The 24,350-nt window shown below is 42.5% G+C and overlaps 1 protein-coding gene across 4 annotated transcripts in view; it reads right to left on the bottom strand.

Moving 5' to 3' along the window:
- Positions 1–24,350, bottom strand: part of NHSL1 (NHS like 1) — a 131,877-nt gene that overhangs the window by 82,292 nt on the left and 25,235 nt on the right. Inside the window, exon 1 of one of the 4 annotated variants that reach the window (XM_053222191.1) lies at positions 18,700–24,345. The exons of the other annotated variants lie outside the window; for them this stretch is intronic. Within the exon in view, the coding sequence (XP_053078166.1) occupies positions 18,700–18,727 (28 nt within the window). The 5' untranslated portion in view covers positions 18,728–24,345. Of the gene's footprint in view, positions 1–18,699; positions 24,346–24,350 lie in introns of those variants that run through there. 4 annotated transcript variants of the gene reach the window in all.

Raw genomic sequence — 24,350 nt, 5'->3', positions numbered from 1 at the left:
ACACCAGTCCACACTGCTGCTGCTTTGGCTATTTCTGCTGCTAAGTCTGGCTGTGGGGGCATTTTGGTAGGAGCGGTAACTGAAGTCTCAGTGCCCGATCCCTACTTTTGCGGGGATGGGAGGCAGAGCGGGTGGCATTCATCTGCTAGTAAGGTATACAGCTGAGGCGGTGTGGTCTTGGAGTCAAACACTGGGTGCCAGCTTCCTGACTGCAGTAGAGATAACAGCTCCCTTGGTAAGTCAGTTCTGAGATGGTGTCTGGGGTGGGGGTGGGGGGGGTCGTTCCTGGGAGTTCAGCTTGGACCAGTTTCCCGAGCTTTTCCGATGATTGTATAAGTACCATACGCCCTGTGTTAAATCTGCTTCTGTTACATTGTTGTCTGCAATTGAACCTGCCTGAGAGAACCTGCTGGCCCACTGGGATGACAAAGTGGTGCTTGCAGGGGTGGCGGTGGGAGATGCGGCTGGAAAAGTAAATCAGGACCGGTCCAGTTTTTGCGAGGCACCTTGCCTGTCAAGTCAAAGAGGTCAGACCTCAGTTGGTTAGGCTTAAATACCAAAAGTTTTCATAGAAGACGGTGGTCTGTGTTTCAGAAAAATTTTAGAGGCAAAGGAAAACTGAATCGAAAAGGTAGGCAAAAAGGTAGGCAAATGCTATAGATCCCAGGGTGACCATGTTGATGAAAGAAGGAATGGGGGTAACTAGTCTGCCCTCTTTTTGGTAACCTTTGGCTGGGTCATCACACTTTCTGCCTCTCTTAAATGCTTTATCTACTCTAGCTAGACGCCAACGGCCCAGGGGTAGGATGCGTCCACCCGCTGACTTGAGTTAGCCTCTCGCCTTACTGGTCTCTCTTTTGATTTCATAATGTTGGGCGATTTGGGGTAAATACTTTAGTTCCTGATTATTTGATACGTAGACTGATTTTCTCCTAAGAGTAGAATTTGCATAAACAATATGGTCATGATAAAAGCCCATAACTGAAAAATCACATATTCTCAGTACGTATTTTTTAAATGCTGACTTTCCCCCAACCTTAGCTACACAGAACTGAAGTACTCCGTAAATTCTGATAAAGAACACACAAGAACATCTAACCACTACCAGTATTAAGGGAAAGAGCATCCGATAACTGAAACAGGACAGCCCACACCTTGTTAAAGCGGCTATGAAGGCAGTGTCAGAATACTCAGATGGGAACAACAGAACGTACTCATTATATTAAGCAAAAAGAATTGATTAAGAGATATTAAGGAGCTTCCAGAATCTCCCGGAGGGCCAGAGGATGAGGAGTTGACATGCCGCACTGCCAAAACTGTCACAGTGAAACACTGCTGTTGCTGCCACCTGCTGTCACTGCTGATCCTGTGCAAGTCTGGATGCGAAGTGTCCAGAGAAGCCAATGCCTCAAGAGCAAGAGGCCGATGCTGCTAGTAGGCTTACAAGTCGATGCAAACAACCTATACAGCTACTGCCTAAGTTTCGTACTGCATCCATATTCAATACTGGTGGACAGAGCCTTTGTCACATACCTGCACTCTAGCTGCAAGGGAGTCTGGGAGTAAAGGCATCTGCTTAGCTACCATGATAGGAGGGGGTCAGGCCAGACAGGGATTTGGGTGAGCCAACGACAGAATCTGCTGCAGGATTCCCAGCCACGTTCTTCAGGAAGAACAAGCTGTAATATCATCCAAACTCAATTGGGATTTGTAGTCTCTTAGCTCAGTTTTGATTCAAATCCAGAAATATGGCTATTAACACCAGAACTCCCTGAGTCAGAAGCTGAAACGGAGAATTCTTTTATTCAGATTGCACTGGTGGTCCCCAAGAACTCAAGTAGTATTCCACACCGTCAGCTGTTGAGTAGAAAAACTCAACACAGTCCAGAATTGGGTTTCTTCCCATGGGCTCCCTTTCTTGAGAACTTTAAAAAAAAAAAAAAAAAGAATTACAGTTTTTATTTTTTAAAGACATGCTCAAATTCATGTCATAGATGAAAAATAACGCCAAATAGGTGAGGTGTAAGATTCACAGCAATGATTTTCAGGAAACTAGAAGAGTCCATGGGTTGTTGCAATCTGACTTTACAAATTAAAAGAAAAAATTCAGCGAAGTCACTTTTGCAACTACCTTATCTACTTAAAGTTGGAAAAAAAAAATAATAGAAGTTTGGCCTTACTTCCCCACTATGTGGGAGTTCTTATGGACAAGACAGTGAATAATCTAGGCAATGACATAGTAACTTCAATATTTATACTTCTAAAATGCCACTGAAGAATAAAACGCTCTACAAGTAAGCATCTATTGAGAAAATATGACTTTTCTGAACACCACTGCACAAATAGACCCTCTGTGAATCAGGCAGAATAAAAATGCTTTCCCATGTATTTGGTGATATCTTCAACAGTATTTTTTTCAAAGTATAATCTGTGGTAATAATTTAATAGAAAGCAAATCTTCAAAAGAAACTATTCTGCTATTCAATTTTTCTTTTGATAAAGTGAAGACCTTCAACTTTTATCAAGAAACAATGGCAACCAAATGGAATTTCTATGGATATCATTAATTGCAAATATTTATTTCTTCATAAACACCCAGATATTATAATAAAAGCATGAAATATTAATGTTCCTATCCAGTTTTTTTTAAAAAATCAGAGAGCTATCATCCTGGATAGAGAAAGTAATTTGCTCCCATCTCAATACATGAATAATTTAATTTTGCAAGGCGAATGGGACATTTGTCTAAGATGTCTTTCCTGTTGTCCATGATACATAGACCCCATCAGAAGATCAGAAGGGGAGCAGGGGAAAATTCTGTAAGCGATCTTTGAAAACAAGCACAGTGTGTGCAGGTTGTTCTCTGTGGTAGCTTTTCTTTGTGCTTCAGAAAGGACTTTCCTCCACACGTAGCTGGGGGTTTTGAGAAGGGAAGCGAGAGAAAGATCTAGAACACAGTGGCAGTATTTCCCATTCCCTCCATTTCAGGAATTGGATAGGGTTGATTAGTAATGCTTTTCTTCACATATATATTGCTGAAATTTTCTATCTTAAAAAAAAAAAATTCAGCGTCATGTCTACCTATGACATCGCCTGAGTGAAAAGTTGGCCACGTCCACCCCGAGTTCGACTTTATGCCACACACACACGAACTTCAATCAGATCTCTCTTTGACCACCGTGTGGAGAACAGATTGTGTACGGGCAAGTAGAACTAGGAAGCTATTGCCACGAACTATGCAAGAAATGATGGCAGCTTGAACATTGTTAAAGGGAGAAATGGGTGGATTTGAAATCAATTTTGGAGGCAGAACAGAAAGATTGGATGTGAGGCAGAAAGAAAAGGAGGGATCAAAGAGGACACTTTCTCTCAAAGGTGCCTGGATGGAGGCTGGTGATGCCATTTACTGAGAAGGGGAACCCCAGCGGAGGAATGGTTGGAGGGGAAAGGAATCCAGACATGGCATGTGGAAATCTCACACGGGCAGTCGCATGAGGCTCAAAAGAGAGGCCAGTGCTGGAGATTAAAACCACTTGGAAAGGAGCATACAGAAGGTACTTCAAGCCACCAAATGACAACATTTAGGGAAAGGAGGCAGGCGCACAAGAGAACAGAAGATTGAACCCTATGACTCTTCCTTAGAAAAAGAGGAGGAGAATCCACGCCAGGAGCTAGAAGTGGCTGAAGTAGTTTCTTGAATTCAGGAGAGGTACTTTTGAGGGGCGTGGGAAATGCAGTAGGCAACTCCACAGAATATGCTAGTAAGGCAAAGACAGAACCCTGAGCACTGCATCTGGTCACGTGGAAGTTTTAATGTCCCTGAAGAGAATGCACAGTGCATCGGAGGGCCAGAAATCCAGATTCTGGTGTATGAACAAGTGCCGAGGGAGTAGGGAAGCGGGAAGATCGGATGCAGACCACGTGTTTGATTACTAAGTTTTGCTCTGAAGACAGAAAAACAGGTGGGCACTGAAGGATATGCAAGGTCAAGTAATGTCAAGAACTGAAATAAGTCCTTAGGATTTCCTTTTTCAAAAAATGTTTGCTTCGTTTTTCTTCAAGTTCTCTTATTTGTTTCCGAGCTCACAAGCCACGGCAGAGCCTTTTTTTAGATTCACATTATGAAACAAGATTCAACAATCTGGGTTAATGAATGACAATAATCTTCAAGCAGAAAGGCTGGGAATTATTCTCTGAATTAATGAGTTTCATTAATGGAAAAAAGAAACGACCTCCATCCTCCCCAACGTGCACACCCTTTCATGACTTTTTTTTTTTTTTTAAAGAGAGGAATTCTTGATTGGCTTATGGATTTGTAATCATGAATATGAAGTACTAGTACAGAGAAGTAATTTCGAGTATGAAATCTTTTCCAAGGAGGTAAGAAGGAAAGCCCAAGCCTGTGTCTAAGCTGTAGGTCAAGCCTGGTGCCGAATGGCAAGATTGTTCCGTATGTTAAAAGCATAGAACAGTCTTTAGGGAAACAAAAGAAAAATAATAGCTAGAAGCAAATGGTGCTTACTCCGGGCTGAGCATTTCATGCACAGTATCTCATTTAACACACATCGCAGCCCTCGAGGGCTGGAGCTTTTATTTATCCCCATTTTTCAAGTTGAGGAAATAGTGGCTCCGAAAGAAGCTAGGTGATTTTCAAAAGCCATTAGCATGCCAAGTGGCGGGTCAAGAATTCAAACCAGGTCTGGGATGCTGAAGGCTTCCTCCTACCTACTCACCATGTAATAGGACCTCTGGGAATAGCTAAGGCAGGAACAAGCACTTTGCGAAGCAGACAGAGGGCTGAGCCCCACACGGACTTAAACGAAGCAGGAAAACTAAAAGCTAAAATTAAGCCTGGGCTTTCAGTCAACTTTTTATGGGGTACAGAAAAGTGCACAAAATAGAAGCGTGCCACAAAGCGAACGCCCATGTGACCAGTACCCAGATCAAGATGTAGAGGACGCCCAGTTCCCAGAACTCTGTTCATGCTCTTGTCATCGCTACCCCCACCCCCCAAAGTGACGCCACCCTCACACAATCACCATAGACTACTCTCGCCTGGTTTTGAATTTTGTAGGAGTAGAATCAGACTTTCTGTGTTTAGCCTAGTTCACTCCACACTGTGTTTGTGAGATTCACCTGTGTGGTGCATGCAGGAGTCTGTTTATTCTCACGGCTGTACAGCGGACAGAACGCTGACTCCCTGCATCGTTTACGGTCATTTCTTGTTATTTTGTTGTTTTTCTAGCTGGGGCTTTTATGAACGGTGCAGCTATGAACATTCTCACAGATGTCATTTGGTGAACACATTTCTACCTTTATGCTGGGCAGACTCCTAGAAGGGGAAGTTGCTGGTTTACGGGGAATGCATATATTCAGCTTTAGCAGACACTGCCAAAAAGTCTTCCAAAAGGGAAACACTAGTGTGATGATTTAATGGTTTTCTTCCCACGGTACATGGGCTCCCAAGTGAAAACAGATTTTGAAATATTGAAGGATAGCATAAAAATTATCACAGGGCCACTCTTCAAATATCAGAAATAAACTAAAAAAGAGAGTCTTTCTGAAAATCATCTGAACGACGGAAGCCCCGATTGCCAAAGCTCCGTTTAATAAACGCTAAAGAGAAAATTGGTTGAAAGGGTCTTGAGGAAGGGTTGGTACATACAGCAACTGGGCTGTCGACAAATTATGCTGGAGACAAAAGTCTTTGGCCCAGGACAGCAATTGCTAGTTTGCACCCTGCTACGTGAGACCTGGAACCTTCATGTCTCGGGGCCTTGGGTGTTTCAAATCTGAAATGGTAAAATGGCACCAGTTGAACTCTAAGTTCTATTTTGGGCACAAAACAATGTGAAACAGATAGATAAAAGACAGAATGCTTCCGGCTTGTCAGAAACAGCAAGGACTCAGGCCTATACACTCACTATATAACGCACCCAAAGCTAGAAGATATAAAATCACGGATACACTTTGGTTGCAAAGCAAAAGAAAACCAAAAGGTGAGCTGGGCTGATACATTAGGGCAGTTCTAAGGACTACTTAACTGTTGGAGAAATATTTGGGGATCTTATGAGGAAGTCTTTTAGAAAAAAAAAATTTGAAAATATTTAGCCAAAATGATCCCAAGATTAAAAATAAATTTTAGGAGCACGTGGGTGGCTCAGGTCGTTAAGCATTCGACTTTGGCTCAGGTCATGATCTCACAGTCTGTGAGTTCAAGCCCCGCACCGGGCTCTGCACGGACAGGACAAAGCCTGCCTCAGATACTTGGTCTCCCTCTCTCTGCCCCTCCACCACTCATTTTCTCTCCCTCCCTCCCTCTCTCTCTCTCTCTCTCTCTCTCAAAAATAAATAAACATATATTAAAAAAAAATTGTAAAATGTGCCCTTGGGTTCCCAAGCCATAATGTCAAAATATCGTATTTTGCCATATACAGCTCCCACTTCTTTTCCTTCTCATATATGCACTTCCCTCCTCTCTCTGTCACCTGAAACACCTAGGACATACGAAATTTGTTCCAGCAGATTGCCATTTACTCCCATTCTTATTATAAGGTGTTTCAATAACCACGTTCCTTTCCACTGTTCCTCGAGTCAAGAGCTTTTCATTTTTTTTGTCTAAAAATAAAAACATGTAGGTTTACTAATTTTCCTCTGCCTGCAGTTTTGGCTACATCCCATCAGTTTCAAAATTTAACTTTCTCTGTATCTGCATCTACTTTCTAAAGAATCTGTGTTTGTATTTAAATCTCCTCTTGCCTTTCTACTTTTCATCTGTAACACCAGTGAATTTGAACATACCCGACGTATGGTCTTAAGTTGAATAAAATCCATCTTGATAGTTCTCCATAAGAAGTTTGTCTTTCTTGATACCTTTTTGAAATCCCCCCAGCATTTATCCTGCCTCTTGGCACTCAGAGATACGCTTTAAAAGGGAATGCACCCTGTCACGTGTGTAACTTTAGCTTGTCTTTGCTTTGCCGTGTTTAAGCAGGAAAAGCAAACTGAGCCAGCTGTATAAGCAGTACACAAATCTCGGTCTCCCCTCCTCTGTCTCCTCCTTTTTTATCCTATTGACATAGGAGGTCAAGACCAGCTCTGTGAGACGGCACCGGAGTCTGTGCAGATAAGGATTTCTTTCGTAGTTACATATTCTGGAAACTGAAGTCAAGTACAGAGGGAAGCAACACCATGAAACACCAAAAACCACGTAGACATTTAGATGACTGCTCCAACTTTACTCCCAAACAGCAGTGTGCAACTGCAGCAGGGAAAGAGAAAGTGGGGGGGGGGAGTCTTTTTTAAATCTGAAGTGACAAAAGAAGTTTATGAAGCTTATGAGGCTTGTGACACCATGAAAACAAATCCCCTCCTTTACATCCGCGAAGAGCAGCTGAATTTAGAGCTCCAGTTAAATGGCAAGTCGGAGTGCAGCAGGATTACCAGCGCCCAGACCTTTGCTGAGGGCATTTACATATGAAAAGTAGAAAGAAGTGTATACCTATTAGGACCCTTACCAATCCACTTAGGAAACCAAAAACCCAAAGTGAAAAGATCCTGTTTGGCACTACGGTGGGACAAATACCAGTGAGATGGGCAGAGGCTGTGAGCGGTCAGCACGCACACAGGACAGAAAGAAAAATGCCAGTTAACAGTGAGTGGGTTTAGCCAAGCTTCGGGGCAAAGCCTTACATCCATTATCCCACTTAAAAGTTCATGAAAATCTTATCAGTTAGGTAATTACCATTTGCATTTTAGAGATGAAAGGTCAGAGACCCAGGGAAGTTAAGTGACTTGCCCCACAGGCCGCATAGTTCCACAGGTAGAGCTAAAAAGTCATCAGTGATTAGAAAGCCCCAGACAAGAACCTGTGAATTAGAGGCCAGCTCCTTCTTACTATTTCTTCCTCCCATAATTCTTCCACTGCCGTACTCGGGCCATTTTCCGATTCGCATTTTGTAATTTACCGGGGAACTGGCAAATTGCACCTCTCAGGCTCAGATGACAGGATTATGGGGAGAAAGCAAGTTATCTGGCATAATTAATTACAAGGCTTTGTAAGTCAATATAATTTCACACGATTACATGATAAGCCTAAAGATTTTGTTTCTATTTCCTTTCCAAAAATATATTCCTAACACTCCAAGAATAACTGGAGTAATAGAGAAGTAAAGGAGGACAGCAGAACAGCAAGAGCCAAAGGTTTCCACTCAGAAGGAAGAGATGTGAAATTATTTAGAAAAAGAAAGAAAAGAAAAAAAAGCGAAGCAGATCCAGGTTAACGATTGTGCCAAGTTTAATATCAAGGAAGAAAGGAAGTGCACGGTGACAATTCAGTAGCTATTTAGTGGACAAGTTGCTAGTAATGTTAGCCTGGCCTTCCAACACTAACGTATAATGAATTTGCTCTCAGACTAAGTACATGTTTCTTTGGGGAAAAAAAAACAAATATGCTAAGATGCCAAAGAGAGACTGGCTTAGAAAAGAAAATGTAGACAATCTCTGCACGACGAAGTTAATGCACCGATCAAATAAAACTCATTCCCAAATTAAGGATTACAGCTCACATTTGTTACACCTATAAAATAACTAAAGCAAGAAAAAACAAAACAAAACAAAACATTGTCAACTTTGTAAACTTCATCGGCAGCGGTGGCCCATCAAGTCAGTAGCCAGTCTTTTTAACTTTCATTCTTTGACTAGTCACTAAAAGAATTATTGGTGAGCCTGTTATTTCATGTTTGAGAGGAATAAATGTATAATTCATGATTTTTCCTCTAGAAAGATGCAGGCAGTCATTACTTAATTCCTACAAAGGTGAGTGATTAAGTAGGGTTATTAGCTCTGTTAATTTCTGACTCTATCATCATCCCGTGCAGACTCAACTGTTCTAATATTTCAAGCCAACTCATACCAAGTCAACTGTTTTAATATTTCATACAAATAAATTCACCACATTGGCAAAGCACAGCCCAGACTTAACTTTTGCCTGTCCTGCATTTCACAACCAAAATAAATGGCTTTGAGAATTGCAACAAGAGGGGCGCCTGGGTGGCTCAGTGGGTTGAGTGTCCAACTCCAGTTCAGGTCATGATCCCGAGGTTCACGAGTTCGAGCCCCACATCGAGCTCTGCACTAACAGCTCAGAGCCTGGACCTGCTTCGGATTCTGTGTCTCCCCCTCTCATCCCCTTCCCTGATTACGCACTCTCTCTCTCTCTGTCTCTCAAAAATAAACATTTAAAAAAAATTAGAATTCCAGTGAGAGTACAGTATTTCTTAAATGACATTGAATCAACTCCTCCATTTTTATTAACAAAAAAAGAGTATATTTCAAGGCTTTGAAGGGGGCCTTGACAAACAGAATGGCTCTCATAAAGGCAATATTAGAAAAACAGTACTAAAAAGAAGTAAACACCTCTGATGTCCTGCTTTTACACAACATTTGGAAAAACTGAGAATGAGCTTTTGATATTCTATTACCAAAAACAATCTTTATTCCTCTGATTATTGTTAACTACTCCTGTACAAAGTCAGCATATAATAACGTATGATCAGTCTTGACTTTTCCACTGGAGGCCTTAGAAGTCGGAGACCCACTCAGGGGCATACCTTGAATCAACTATGATGCTCCGATGTTAGGGAAAGATCTTGGATCACCCCGAAATAAAGACACTTTACAGCTGTCAGAAAGGACATTCAATTCTAGTGTTTTCAAACTTGGTCCATTCAATACTAAGGTCCACTGGAAATCAAGTCTTCCTGACAGAGGGTCCCCACACCAAAAAGCTCCCGTGCTCTGGCACCATTTTTTGTTTTGTTGGTGTAGTAGTTTTCTACAGCTATTGTAACAAATTACCATGACTTTGGCACCTTAACACAATACCCTTTTATTATCTCACAGTGTCCTTTGTTTAAGATTTCACAAGGCCTAGAGGCACCTGGGTGGCTCAGTCGGTTAAGTGTCTCTTGATTTTGGCTCAGGTCATGATCTCACGGGTTCGTGAGATCGAGCACTGCATTGGGCCCCATGCTAACAGCGTGGAGCCTGCTTGGGATTCTCTCTCTGCCCCTTCCTTGTGTGTGCACGCTCTCTCTCTCTCTCTCTCTCTCTCTCTCTCTCTCTTTCTCTCTCTCAAAAATAAATAAACTTAAAAATATATGTATTTCACAAGGCCTAAGTCAAGGTGTTGACTGGCCTAGGCTCTTATTTGGACACCGTGGAAGAATACCTGCTTGACAGCTCATTCAGGTTGTTGGCAAAATTCAGTTCCTTCTCACGGCTTCCTAGTGGCTCCCTTCATCTTCAAGCCAGCAACACTCGGACTCCTTCCCACGCTTAGACTCCCCCTGACCTCGCCTTCACCGGCAGCTGGGAGAAAGCTCTGCTCTTAAAGGCTCCGATGATTACATGGGCCCACCTGGATAATCCAGGCGATTCTCCCGTTAAGGTCACTGAGTGGTAACCTTAACTGCATCTGCAAAGTCTCTTTTTGCCACGCAGTGGAACACATTGACAGGCACGGCACCAGGGGATGAAAGTCCTGGGGGGGGGGGGGGGGGCAAAATTTTGCCCGTCAGCGTCGGCAGAGTGGTTTTCCATTCTTTGGATGCCTCCATGCCAAAAGAGACCATTTCACCTTGATAATCAGTTCTGGCTCAATCGCTGTTTCTGAGTGCTTTTCTCGAATGGGTTAATATTTTCAGTTTGCACCACTCTTCCAGGCGATGAATCCTCTATCCCTCGTCCTGAAGGCCTAGCTCTGGTCGAAAACATCCACGTCACTTCCTCTTGCAGAATATTGTGGCGCTGCATCCCAAACACAGTTTTCCCGGGTAAATCCCAATTATTTTAGGACTTCTTGGCATAGTTGCTTCTCCTTCCGAGGCACATCATCTTAACTGAAACTTTTTGTGCATTTCAACACCTGAGAAATTATTTATAGAGAACAGCTGGAATGAGGCACAGTACCCTAGGTGTGAACAGTTCATACCTTTATACATGGGCAGGGGAATGTTTCCTACTTTGTTTCTAATGCTAAGACAGATGATGCGCCAGAATTTTCCCCTCACATTTTGCAAACGTTTCAGTATTAATGAATTGATTCAAGCAGCCAACATTTATGTGATTCTTGGCATCGAGGGCAAGGAAGAACGCACATTCCCTGCCTTACTGCCCAGCACAAGAAAACTGCTGTAGGACACCATGGCAGGCCACACAGAGCAGTTAAAACCAGCTTCGGAAGGTCCGCGTGGAGGACTTCTACAGGAGGGAATGTCTGAACGGAGTCCTGTTGGTCCAATCGAAATGTTAGGATGATGTACCAGGGGAGAAACAGAGATTCCTCCTAAGTAGACAATCCTGGCACATGCAGAGAAAGACGAACAAAAGTGGGAAATATGGGGGTGCCGGGGTGGCTCGGTTGGTTAAGCGCCTGACTCTTGGTTTCAGCTCAGGTCATGATCTCACAGTTCGAGCCCCAAGTCAGGCTGTGTGCTGACAACCCAGAGCCTGCTTGGGATTCTCTCTCTCCCTCTCTCTCTTTGCCTCTCCCCCACTCTCTCTGCCTCTCCCCCACTCTCTCTCTGTCGGTCTCTCTCAAAAAAAGTGGTAAACATGGAAAGCGGAGTGGCTAGTGGGCACTGAAGCTGAAGAGGAGAATATGGAGGCGTTCTTTCATGAAGAGCTCACATACGTCATGTTAAGGAAATCGACTTTAACCTAAAAACAATAACATAGTGAGGGGACTGAAGAGTGTTAACCAGAGAAGAAACCACATTCTCGAGAGAGTCTGGGTAGGTCCAGGGAACAAGTAGCTTAGAATCAGGGAGATAGGAGCCTGATAAGCCAGGAAAAGAATGCCCACTCCTGGGCAGCGCTGGCCCAGAAGACAGAGAGGACAGACGGGTTCCAGAGCACAGTAAAGCAGGAGGGTTGACAGAAGTGTGGGAGAATGGGAACAGGAGGAGACAGAGGACTGCCAGTTTCCCGTGACATTCCGGGCGCCTTATCTCATCTGATTCCCACAGAATCACCCCAACAAGCAAGCAGGACAGTCACTTCTAGGCGTTAGGTAGCTCAGAGTGGTTCCGTGGCTTCCTCAGAGTCAGTAAATGATAGACTCCGGATCCAGAAATGCTCCCTGACTCCCAGGTTAAGAGTCTTTCTGCTTCACATGCAGAAATTTTAGTTCTGGTTAAAAACATCAAGAAGGCTTCAGGCTCATATTCCTGAATGTGCATGTTAGTAAGATCTCAACTGGTCATTAAAATGATGGGTCTGTCATCTTCATTGTTTTTGAGCCGAAAAGACAACCTCTTCATCAAAGTTCTTGTAACTTTTAATAACCATAACAGTTCACAGAGATGAAGGAAAGGAATAAAGTCTCTAACGCAGCTAAGTGCTCAGTCACTCAACAGGTATTAATAGAGCACCTCTAGGCGTAGTCTGACATAAGGTCCTGAATAATAACCAGCCTGTTCTCATGCTACCTAGTCCAGAGAGAAAACTACGGTGACCAAATCGTATGCATATTTACAGAGAAAACAGGGAACAAAGGTTATGATGAAAGTGGAATGAACTGCATACAGGGGGCCCTAGGAAATAATCCAGTGCACCTGAAAAGTTACAACAAGGGATAAGAAGACCAAAGGATGTAAAATTCCAATGGAAATATTTCAGCAGATGTTTAAAAAAAAAAAACAAAACCAAAAAAAAAAAAAAAAAAAACCCCAAAAACCTCACGTTTGGTCTGCTAAGAGAAAAAAAAAAATCCATACTTCTAAAGACAATTTTACCACTTTTTTTTTTTTTTGCCCAGGCTCAACTGCCCATTCACCAGACTATGCATTGGACTGGTGGTGTGTTTTGTTTTGTTTTGTTTTTGTTTTAAAGCTAAGTGGAAAGAAACTGCTTGGATAAGGGTATGTTTCTCCTTGGTGAGTAAGTCCTCAATCCCTTGGTCAAGAGAAGTGCAAGCCCTTCAGGATGGGGCTTGAGCGGGACCAGCAGGACCCTGGCCACTTCCCTGAGTGACCCTGCCACTTCAAAGACCAAGAAGGCACCTGAAAAATGCAGCCCCTCCCCCTTAACCACAATGTTTGAATTTCTAGAACTACGTTACCTTTCTCCTTCTTTATTATCAGCTTCCCACTCTCACCAGCCATTAACGATTGAAATCGCTGCATTAGATTTTTCTAAAAGATTTCTAAAAATCTTTTTTAAAAATCTTTCTTGCTCTGCTTATTGCCTACATGTTTTCAGCTGAATGTAGAAAAATACACTTTTGTATTTTAAGCGATCGTCCCAGATGCCCATTTATTTTCAGAGGGAGTGATGGCTAACGTCCTTTTCACCTGAACGAGGCTACATATTACATTTCATGCCTTTAATCCACAAATACTGATTGGAATTCCTTCTTGGTCCAGCTGATGTGCTGGGCCCTCCAGGAAAGTAGAATCTAGCAGGGAAGTGAAAGCACCAATCACTACCACACACGTAAAGAGCGGTATGTGTCTCAAAGAACATGCAAATCGCACTCAATGAGGGGGTCAGACCTGCCCTCCTGTTTTATAATGCTGTGAAAGGAAAACATCCTGTACTTGTCATGAGAGGACTTTTCGCTATCCCTTATAACACACCAAAGCTCAGCAAAACAAATACCTGCAGAAGAATAAAAACTACTTATTAAACATGTAAGTGAGCTTTCTAATTTGGATAGGCTCTCTACCAAAAAAGCCATGGGAATCAATGTTGCAAAATCCCAACCCAAACTTTATCAAATCTATTTAGTAAACACCAAAGGTACATCTCAGGTGTTAAATCCACAGACTGAGGGGCGCCTGGGTGGCTCAGTCGGTTGAGTGTCTGACTTCGGCTCAGGTCACGATCTTGCGGTCTGTGAATTCGAGCCCCGCGTCGGGCTCTGTGCTGACAGCTCAGAGCGTGGAGCCTGCTTCGGATTCTGTGTCTCCCTCTCTCTCTGCCCCTCCCCGCTCACACTCTGTCTCTCCCTCTCCTTCAAAAAATAAACATTAACAAATATATATATATATATATTTTTTAAATAAATACATAAATACACAGACTGCTATCTTTAATGCTAAAATGAGATAGGGTAGATCTTCATTCCCCTTGCGGAGAAGACAAAGGAATCTCACTAAACACCACACCTTCTATGAGCATCAAACAAGAGCACAACTCACCTGGGACTCTTTTTCCTCTTCTGCCAGACTAAAGGATTAGACACAGCTGCAAGCCCTGTCACTTAAATAACAACCCCTCTTTCCCAAGATTTAGTTTTGGCCCCAAAATAAAGAGAAGTCGCCAGGACTCAAGCTTTTCCTCCAAGCGAAATGGGGTTTTGAACGAAGGAGCGGCACAATCACTTATGGGTTTTGGGGTTTTTCTTTTGTTTTTTTTTTTTTTTTTACTGTTTATTTTTGAGAAAGAGGTGGGGGGCGGGGGACAGAGGCTCTGAAACGGGCTCTCTGTTGACAGCAGAGAGCTCGATGTGGGGCTCAAACTCACGAACCGTGAGATCACGGACCTGAGCCAAAGTCAGAGGCTTAGCCGACTGAGCCACCCAGGCGCTCCCGATCACTTGGGTTTTTGAGGGTTCACACAGGCTACTGGGTTGAAACAGTCTCTACAGGGAAGCTAAGTCTCTACAGTAGTAGTCCAAGTGGGACTCAGGCAGGGAGGGGGCAGTGGAGGCCTGGGGGGCAGTCAGATTCTGGAAAAGACGTTAACAATCAGGTCGATGGGATTTTCAAACACACTGAATGTGGGGTGTGAAAGAGAAAGGAGTCCTATATGACTTCAAGGTTTGGGGCCTAAGCAGTTGGAAAGATGCCTTTGCCCCCCCCCACCCCCCGCCAGCTGGAATGGGGAAGGCACAGTGGAACAGATGTGGGGGCAAACGGGAAGGGGGATCCGGAGTTTCGATATATTCATGAAGTCTGCTAGACATCCAGTTGGAAACGTGGAGCGGGCAGATGGCTATTCACATCTGAAGTTTAGGTGAGAGGTCGAGGCTGGAATAGAAAATGTGGGCCCTACTGGCATATCACAAATACTAGATTCATGTTATGGGCAAACAGCAAAGGGCTCTTGACAGTGACTAGAGGATCACAGGGCGGGTTCTCGTTGTGTGGTGAGGGCAGCATGATCCTGGCCAAGAGAAGCCTCTTCTCTCATTTCTCTACAGGACCCATAGAGTCTGACATCATCTCAGGCATCACATACGGTTGCTAGGGGCCAACGTCAAGCAGGAGACAGACAAAGGTAGTGGTTTCTCATGCACAGAACATGGAGGTCACTTTCCAATGTTAAAATGAGGGAAAAGGGGGAAATTAAAGCAAAGAACATCTAGTCAAACACAGTCCAAAATAGTAGGAGGCTGGGAGAACCTTTTGGTATGTCACGTGCCAAAGCAATCTCATCTATTTTAGGGTCTCCTGTTCTCCCCTTGGCTCCCAGACACGTTATCGCCTACAGATAACATGCCAACAATGGAGCCGTTCTAGGATTTCATGAAGGTGAGTGAGGGGCAGGGAGCAAGTAACATCAACTCATTTTCAGCCAAATTTGCTCTCAGAGGCCAAAAAGCACACAAATGAAGATTTATAACATTTGCCGTACCGACATTAACTTTCTATGGGAAACAGAAAAGACACTGGACGCTGAAGCTTTAGGCGTTCCCAGTAAGTGACTGAAGACAAGCCGTCTTTACAGGCATCGCCTAACAAGCCCGAATTTAAAAGTGATGGCGAGTATCAGACTAATGTTTTATATTCAAAACAAGCTTAAACCCATCAAAAGTCTACTCACCTGTACTCAGTCCTTTCAGTGTTTACGGACGGCATTTTTGGAGGGATGGATATACAATGTCGCCTTTCCAGGATGCTACTTGTGTTAAACTTCCGTTGTGATTCACAGACAATTCAGTTGGACCACATTTACGCTTACAAGCTTATTCTGAGATGAAAAGTGGGCTACCAATCACTGAAGGATTAGGAATTAGGGGAGATGGGAAATAACCCAGCGATTAAGGAGACCTCATTACCAATTTCTCACTCAGCAGTCATCCTAAAATAAGGACACTACCATCTATGTAAAGATAAAACTATCCATCCATCCATCCATTCCGCTCATATAATTATGGAGAGATTGTCTGAAAACAAAACAGTTTTATGAAAGGCATCACGAGGAGTCCAAATCTTGCTCAGATTTTTTTATCAAGTATTTGTTCTGCCAGGAAACACTTCCAAAAAGGAAAGGTTTTGTCTCAATTGCTATGGCAGCAAACACTTCCGATGAAGCAGTTAGAAAGGTATCAGTATGCTCTCGCTGGCTTCCAGGGCTTTCAAAATATTTGTACTGCTATCGCACTCAATTGCCAGTATATGTGACTCGTAGTACTTTGTATTCATCTGGGTGTATTTATACAACTGCGATTGCAGAAAACTTCACAAAAGTTGATGTAAATATGCTGTGAGAAAAATCCAGCAGGATATGAGGCGCCTGGGTGGCTGAGTCGGTGAAGCATCTGACTTTGGCTCAGGTCATGATCTCACAGTTTGTGACTATGAGCCCCGCATTGAGCTCTGTGCTGACAGTGCAGAGCCTGCTTGGAATCTCATGCTTGCTCTCCCCCTCTCTCCCTCACTCTCCCTCACTCTCCCCCCCGCCCCTCCTCCTATCCCATTTGTGTACTCTCTCTTAAAAAACAAAAAAAATCCAGCAGGACGTCTTTCTCACTGTATAGTTACACTATACTCACAGATTAGGGTACAAATTGGTCTTTACTTTCAGAAGCCCAAGGTAGGTCTAATCCATAACTTGCTTTGTTCTTAAAGTCCACCTTGGGGAAAGAGGAACCCCCAACAGTGTGCCCAAGTAGACAGGAAAGAGGCTGGAGGTCTTGGATGCTGCAGAAACCCAGGCCTGGGGGTTCTGAGGAACCCAGGAGCATCAGAGACAGAGGCTTTCCTGGGGATGGGGGGCACCAGGCATGTGGTAAGCCCCCATCAACATCTGATGAATAAACGCTTATACCTAAAATTCTATCAAAACATTTTGGCCAGATGAGATGAACTTCAGACGTATTTCAGAATCTCAACAAATTCTGGATGAACTTAGATGTACAAATTATCCACTTTGGGATAATATTGGCCTTTTTTTGCCTAAAACTGGGGATTCTGTTACAGCAACACTTTTCTAGGAAAAAAGAAGGGATCAGAGCTTCCTTCGTCCTCTGGAAATTAGGGAAGAGTCTGGAGAAAGCAGAAATGCAATCTGCAGGAGATGGCTAGGCGGGAGCAGTGGAGTACCAGCGGCTGCTAAGTGCTTCCACAACTTTTGTTTTCTCCTGCCATCTAATCCCAAGGCATTTTCCAAAGCGCCCTTTGCATTTGGGGAGGAACCTTTTCTGTTTAAAAACAGAAAGGTCACTATTCTTTTTTCTTTTTTTTTCTTTTAGTGTTTTTTGTTTATTTTTGAGAGAGAGAGACAGAGCACAAGTGGGGGAAGGGCACAGAGAGAGAGAGAGAGAGAGAGAGAAGGAGACACAGAATCAGAAGCAGGTTCCAGGCTCTGAGCTGTCAGCACAGAGCCCAACACACAGCTCAAATTCAGGGACCGTGAGATCATGACCTGAGGTGAAGTTGGATGTTTAACCGACTGAGCCACCCAGGCGCCCGAAAGATCTCTATTCTTAACTTCTGGTGCAAATCAGTTTCCCCAGCCGATCTTCCGCCAACTCTAGAATCTCCTGGACTCCTGCTTCTCTCCGGAGGCTGGCCTGAGCAATGTGGACGCCCTCTGCCTCCCTTTATTGAGAACACCCTCTGAAGCCACGGTCCAGCCTTCCCTCACTCCCACCCCTACTGTGAACAGTGGTTCACTTGGGAGAGCAGAGGCATCATCGGTCACAACTTTCATTCTAAAGTTTCGGGAACAACAGAGCTTGCACAGTTTTGAAATAAAGATCACAGATGTCTTCTTGAGGTCATCGAAGGAGAGATTCTCTTTGTTTTCAAACGCTGCCTTCCAAAATTTCTCAAGAACAAACCTATATACAATCTGACCTTTGAAAACCACTCTCCACTGAAACATAAATTTACTTTCATTCTATTTCAACACACAGTTCCTAAAGTTCACTTTATGCTATTTATATCTTTTTGTTATAAGAAGACATTCCAAAGAAAGAGTGGTCATGAGTGTTCATGTTTCTCTTCCCATGCACACTCCTCCCACGTACAAATTCAACCCGAGTTCAAGTCAGCATGGCTTTTTGTCTCAAAGGTTCAATATCAGCCACATTGACAGGACCCACAGTAAAAAATTTAAACCCCAGTAAAACCTGGTAAGTGTCACGTTGCCAGCAGATGGGGGATGAACACTGTTTAACGTTATGCCAAATAGTTTGCTGTTACATTGCCTGTCGAATTAAGACCTCCTCATTTCAAATTCAACTGCTACGTATGATTTTATAAAATAATCTGACATTTTTCAATTTAAGAATATCCATATTCCCGCCTAGTGTCCCCCAATTAAAAACAACAACAACAACAACAACAAATCCTGCCAAGCTATTTAATCACGCAAAAGCTATGAATTGCTTAAAGACCCTTAGGTTGTTTTCAAGCAGTGTTTCCTTCTGGTGTTTACAATAAGAAAATACGAGCCCCTGCATACCTTTGTGGCTGGCTGATGGTGGTGACATGGTGTCCCGAGTGGTAAACTGCCTTCATCACACTGATCCATTTGCCTTCGTCTATTAACTATGTCATCTTTACTAACGCGTGTGCAGACTGCCGATCACACCTCTGTAACTAGAGGGAGTTCAATCCGGCTGAGGTATGATACAGCTCCCCCAGTGGGCAATCAGAAGAGGATAAGAGGGGGAAAGAAAAAAAAAAAAAAAACTAGAAAAGACAGGAAAGAAGAGGAAACAAGAAAAGGTAAAAAGGGAACAGGAGGTATTAAAATGGAGAACTTAACCAAAACCGCTGCCAGTGCTTTTGGGAATTCAAGTCATTTGATTCAGTTCCACCAAATTACCCAGAGCACTATTTTTGCACAGAGCATGCTCCAGAAATAAGCAGACCCCCAGCCTGTGAGCTTTAGGCAGCAAGGCTCGGTCGACTGCTTTTTTCATTCCTTAAGGACAGCACCTCCTAGTTTGTATTATATCACCTATTCAGCATGGTGATCTGGCTTCTCCTTCCTTTAACATATTTAAAAGCAAGATTTTGATTAGTAGGACAAGGAAGAAAGAACCAGAAAGCATGATAAAGTTTTCAAGGGAAAGACAAAGGCAATAAAGGGCTAGCTTTGTTTGGTTTATTAAATTTCAAGGGCTTTGCCAGCCAGTTTGAAAAATGCATGATATCACCAGTGTGTTTATTAAAAGTGCTACTTTAAATTGCAGATTGAGCAAATGTGAATTCCCCGTGGTAGCTGTCGGTTATTGACTAACAATTATATGCAATTTTTAAATGAAAGAAGAGGGGGGAAATAGGAAAGACCTGCAGGACTATAGTTCTAAAAGCTGCTGCTAATTTAAGTAAATCTCAAAATCTCAATGTATGAGTAGTAAAATACCCAGATTCAAAAAGATGCAATATTCTCAAGGTCACTTTGCATTTTGATTATCAAAGTCATTCAAAGTGACGCTCAGAGTCAAATAGCAAAATAGCATAAACTTTGCTCAGTGCTTACTTGACAGTTTAATACTGACTTAAGAAGGGGTGGGGAACCTTCCAGAGCAAATGGTTACTTGCTAGCTAACTTGAAAAATGCACTTGTTTCAGCACAGAAATAACAAATCTGTTTCTGATTCCAGACATTATTTTCCAAATGCTGCCAAGAAAAGAATCTAAGGAATTCTTTTACATGCACAACATACACAAGACAACTGGAAAGCAGCCTGTGGTCTGTTCCAGGGTGCACGAGGAGGGAGAGAGCCGAGTTTCTAGTATGAACGGCCCTCGTGGGAGCAGAAGCACATGCCTGAGATAGTTCATAGCTGTAATCTCCAACATAACTCTCTGCTATTATTAGACAACCTAAAGGCTTTCCTAAGTCTGTCTGTAACTTGTGAAGCAGAAAAGGCTAAAGACAGGACCCTACCACGCTGAGCATGCAGGCAGCTGGGGTACACCCACTCCATTTCCAATCCATGAAACTGGATTTCTAGATCTTGCCTGACAAGAAGAGCTGAGAAAGGGAAAGAATCTAGTCCAACACCAAAGCCAGGTTTAAAATCCCTGGAGAGAATGTTGACTAAGTAAAACCCCATACTAAATTCAGAAACTAAAGTCTATGATGCTCATAAAACATACTGAAATTATTCTTAGACCACAAAAGGATTATGATGATTCCTTTCCACATTGAGAATGACATTTTTAAAACAACACTTTATTTTTTGAACTCAACTACAGAGAGGTATCTTGCTTGACAATTTTAAAAATTATGTAACAAATAAGCCAATGCTTCAAGAGTATGTAACTTTGCATGCATCACTTGTGTTACATTAATAAGGGGACGACTTAGCAACAAAATCCACTTTGGAGAGAAGGAGGATAATGGGAGAATTCTGAAAGACTGAGTCATCCAACAGACTGAGCTATCTAATGCAACTGTTTAAATTTTGGATCGCACTGAGTTGACTGCAGTAAACCAAGCTCAACTTTGTTTTTTATTTTCCCCTTTCTCAGGAGGGCAAGCGTTCAATGAAGAAAACTTGATCATTTCTAGGAAAGAAAAAGGCAACATTTTCTCTTGCGTGACTGATCACAGTGGGCACATTCTTGACCCTTCTACCTGCCCAGACAAACCCGTCTCAAACTTAAGTTTCAAGTGCATCCCCAAGCAGCTACGCTGGAGAGGCATTCTTACAGTGCAGCTTTCCATTCAATACACCCCCTATAAGGTTACCTTCAATCAAAGTGATTTTATGCCCAGTCTACTCTAAAGGGTTAAACAGTGTCCCCCTCCCCCCCAAATCCATGCCTACCTACCAGGAACCTCAGAATGTGGCCTTATTAGGAAAGAGAATCCTTGCAGATATAATCAGTTAAGATGAGGTCATATACTGGATTAGGGTAGACCTGAAATCCAATGACATGTGTTTTTTTATAAAAATTACAAAGATACTGGCACCCGGATGGCTGAAGGGCACGATCTCATGGTTTGTGGGATCGAGCCCCATGTTGGGCTCTGCGCTGTCTGCTTGGGATCCTCTCCCTCCCTCTCTCTGTCCCTCCCCCACTCGTGTGCACATGTAGGCACTCTCTCTAAATAAATAAATGAACATGAAAAAAACATTTTTTTTAATTACAGAGATACCCCAGGAAGAAGGCCATGTGAAAACAGAGCCAGAGATGCAACCACAAGCCAAGAAATACCCAAGGCCACCAGAAACTGGTAGAAGCCCAAAAAAAAAAAAAAAAAAAAAAAAGATTCTCAAGAGGCTTCACGGGGAACATGACCCTAACAACACCTTGATTTTGGATTCTAGCATCTAGAATATGAGAGGAGAAATTTCTGTTTTAAGCCACGTACCTACTGGTAATTTGTTACAGAAACTCTAGGATCGGTGTCAGGTGGCCAATGCTTTGCTATCGGTCTGCTACAAGAAACAAGAGAAAATGCTTCACTTCTATAGCTGTGTGACACCGTGGTGACATCACGCAGCACATAATGTCGTCTTACAAAATATCTGTCTGTGATGGACTGGAAACTGAAAGGAAGAAATCAGTCTTCACAGTTAGAGGTGCCACTACAAAGATAATTAATATTTACAAAGAGGAAGCTGATGTGCTCTAATTAAGAAATCTGCATTCTGAATCATCTCAGACAAACTTGTGTTCCACCCAGGATTCGTGGTAAAAATATGTTATTCTAATAGTTTCAACAGAATAATCCATGAATGGTTTCTAATATATGCATGGTGGTTTGCTGTTAATCATATTATTTGATGAGCCGGAAACGCACTTCCTAGACCACAGGACATCACTGACTACATAGTGAAGGAACAACACACCATGGCTTTGTTAACCACAGGGACCTTGGCAGAACCCAAGAGAGCATCCTCCCAGAGAGTGGGAGCTCAGATGCTGCTCATATAAAATGAATTGGGTGGAGTGAACGATTCTGAACTGCTTCAATGGCAATAATAGAGAGAAATTGAAACCATGTGAATTATCACAGCCAACAGAAATGACAGAGATGACATCTCTCTTCCAAGAAGTTACTTTCTCTAGCACCAAACCAAGCAAAAACTGAGTAGACATGACTTTAGAAAAAAAAATAGTCTAAATGGAGAAAAGGAAACCCTGCAGCAGTGTGGGAGACCATCTGATGTGAATGTTTTCTTTCAACAATTAAAAGAAATACTCAGGAACATGACTTACCCAAAAGAAGGGCAATCGTCTTTCCTTTAACGTCAATGCTAAACCACAGACTCAATAGCCCCTAGAACCTCAGCTGGCCACAGACACAGGCTAATTAATGGAAGCCTCTGAAAAAGTCTCTGACAGAGGGAAACACAGACACAGTAGGAACACAAAGCACCCTCAAGGAGCCCTTCATACTCCTGTGTGCAACCTCACTCGCTATTCCTTCATCATGTGTTTGCCTCGTATGAAGCACAAAGGGCAGCTGACAAATCATTACTGTAAATCAAAAGGCTATAAGTCACGGGAAGAGAGCCAAATGTCAACTGTGTGTCCTGGCTGCTGGGAGATCAGAGAGTGAGCTTTAAAGGGGATTGTGGATTCCTGATTAGAACGCACTCTTCAGCACAAAAGTACTCGCTTGTCATCACATGCCATTCACTTGACTTTCTAAAATTTCCTAAGTTACCACGGAAAGTAAGAGTCCATGAAATTGATAGATTCTTTAATAAAATGAAATGGCTGTTATGGGAATAGGTGGAGACAAATATGTTGAAGCTGCAGAAGTCATACCCTGCAAAACTCCACACCTGCATTCAATTAAAAATCCTAAACCTCAAGCTATCATTAGATCATCATGATTTCAACTACTCTGGAAATTACACTAGGCTAGCATACACCCTCCTCCCATAATACTAAATTCTGGCTCTTCATGGTTATACTTTTTTTTTTTGAGCAAACACATTTTTTTAACAAACAGCATCACAAGAGCTCATAACTCATTTCATCTAAAATTACTTTTCAGAACTATCCGAATTCATTTCACTCTTACAGAGCTCTTTAGAAATCCACTGCAACTAGATAGATACTCTCTATAGCAAGAACGAATTGAATTCTTAGGGAGAGGAAAATGTGATGTCCTGGTTTGTTCTTACCCCCTTGCTTTCATCAAATGTGTAAAAACCATAGAAACAAACATACCAAGCTCAAAGTTTACTATCAAAGACGTTGCTGGTTTTTAAGGTGTCAAATCAGAGTTAAAACTGTAAAAGTGCAAACTACAGAATCCATGTCTCTAACTCATTAATAGGCTTTGTGGACAAAGGAGAAATCAGCAAAGTGAGTAAAGCCAGGATCACTTAATGTCCCAAAATTGAAAAGCTGTCAAGAATTTTCCATCAACGGAATGACATACGCTGAAAGATACGAACAAAAGAGTCTACCCCAGTTCCAAGGAAATTAATTTTAACTCTTCCAGTCCAACAATCTCATAGACAAACACACTCTCTAACGTCTAAACTAATTACATGAAGGCAAGAGTCAGAACAAAAATAGAGTTTGAAGGAAAAACACTTGCCTAAAAAGAGAAAACACTCCCTAACTAATCAGGGAATCTCTACATATACTCATATGTTCACCATCTTACGGTACTTAGGAAGTACTATCATCTATACATAGCTAGAACAAGAAGCATGCTCTACAGTAAAATTAAATCCATTCCTGAATTCACACATTAAAGCTTAAAGGAAGAGAGAGAATCGATTCCCTCTTTCCATTCATGCTGATCCTTTACATGGGCAACTTATCTCATGAAAACTTCTCTGACAGAACTCATGCTAACAACTGTAAACCGTTCCTACTTTCATTAAGTTTCCTTAACACTAAACTTGTAACTACTTTGGCTGTGACAAAACGCATACAAAACACATCCAAACAGAGAAATATCCTTTCTGTCTAAAAGAAAATGCCATCTCCCCAGCAGGAGGTCTTTCTTCCTGTTTGCAGCAACAACAACAAAAAAGAACAATGACTTTTTCGCTCTCAGGCTTACAAACTCACTCAAGCTTTGATTTTAATAGTGCTAGCACTGTGACTTAGACTCTGATGCTAGATGACAGTTTTTCCTAACTAAAATTTACCCACCTAAATGGGCCCAAAGCCCCCTCA

This window comes from Acinonyx jubatus, chromosome B2 (assembly GCF_027475565.1).
Source record: "Acinonyx jubatus isolate Ajub_Pintada_27869175 chromosome B2, VMU_Ajub_asm_v1.0, whole genome shotgun sequence".
Lineage (NCBI taxonomy): Eukaryota > Metazoa > Chordata > Mammalia > Carnivora > Felidae > Acinonyx > Acinonyx jubatus.
Note: the sequence above shows the minus strand (reverse complement) of the source record. Positions and strands in the feature narration are given on the sequence as shown.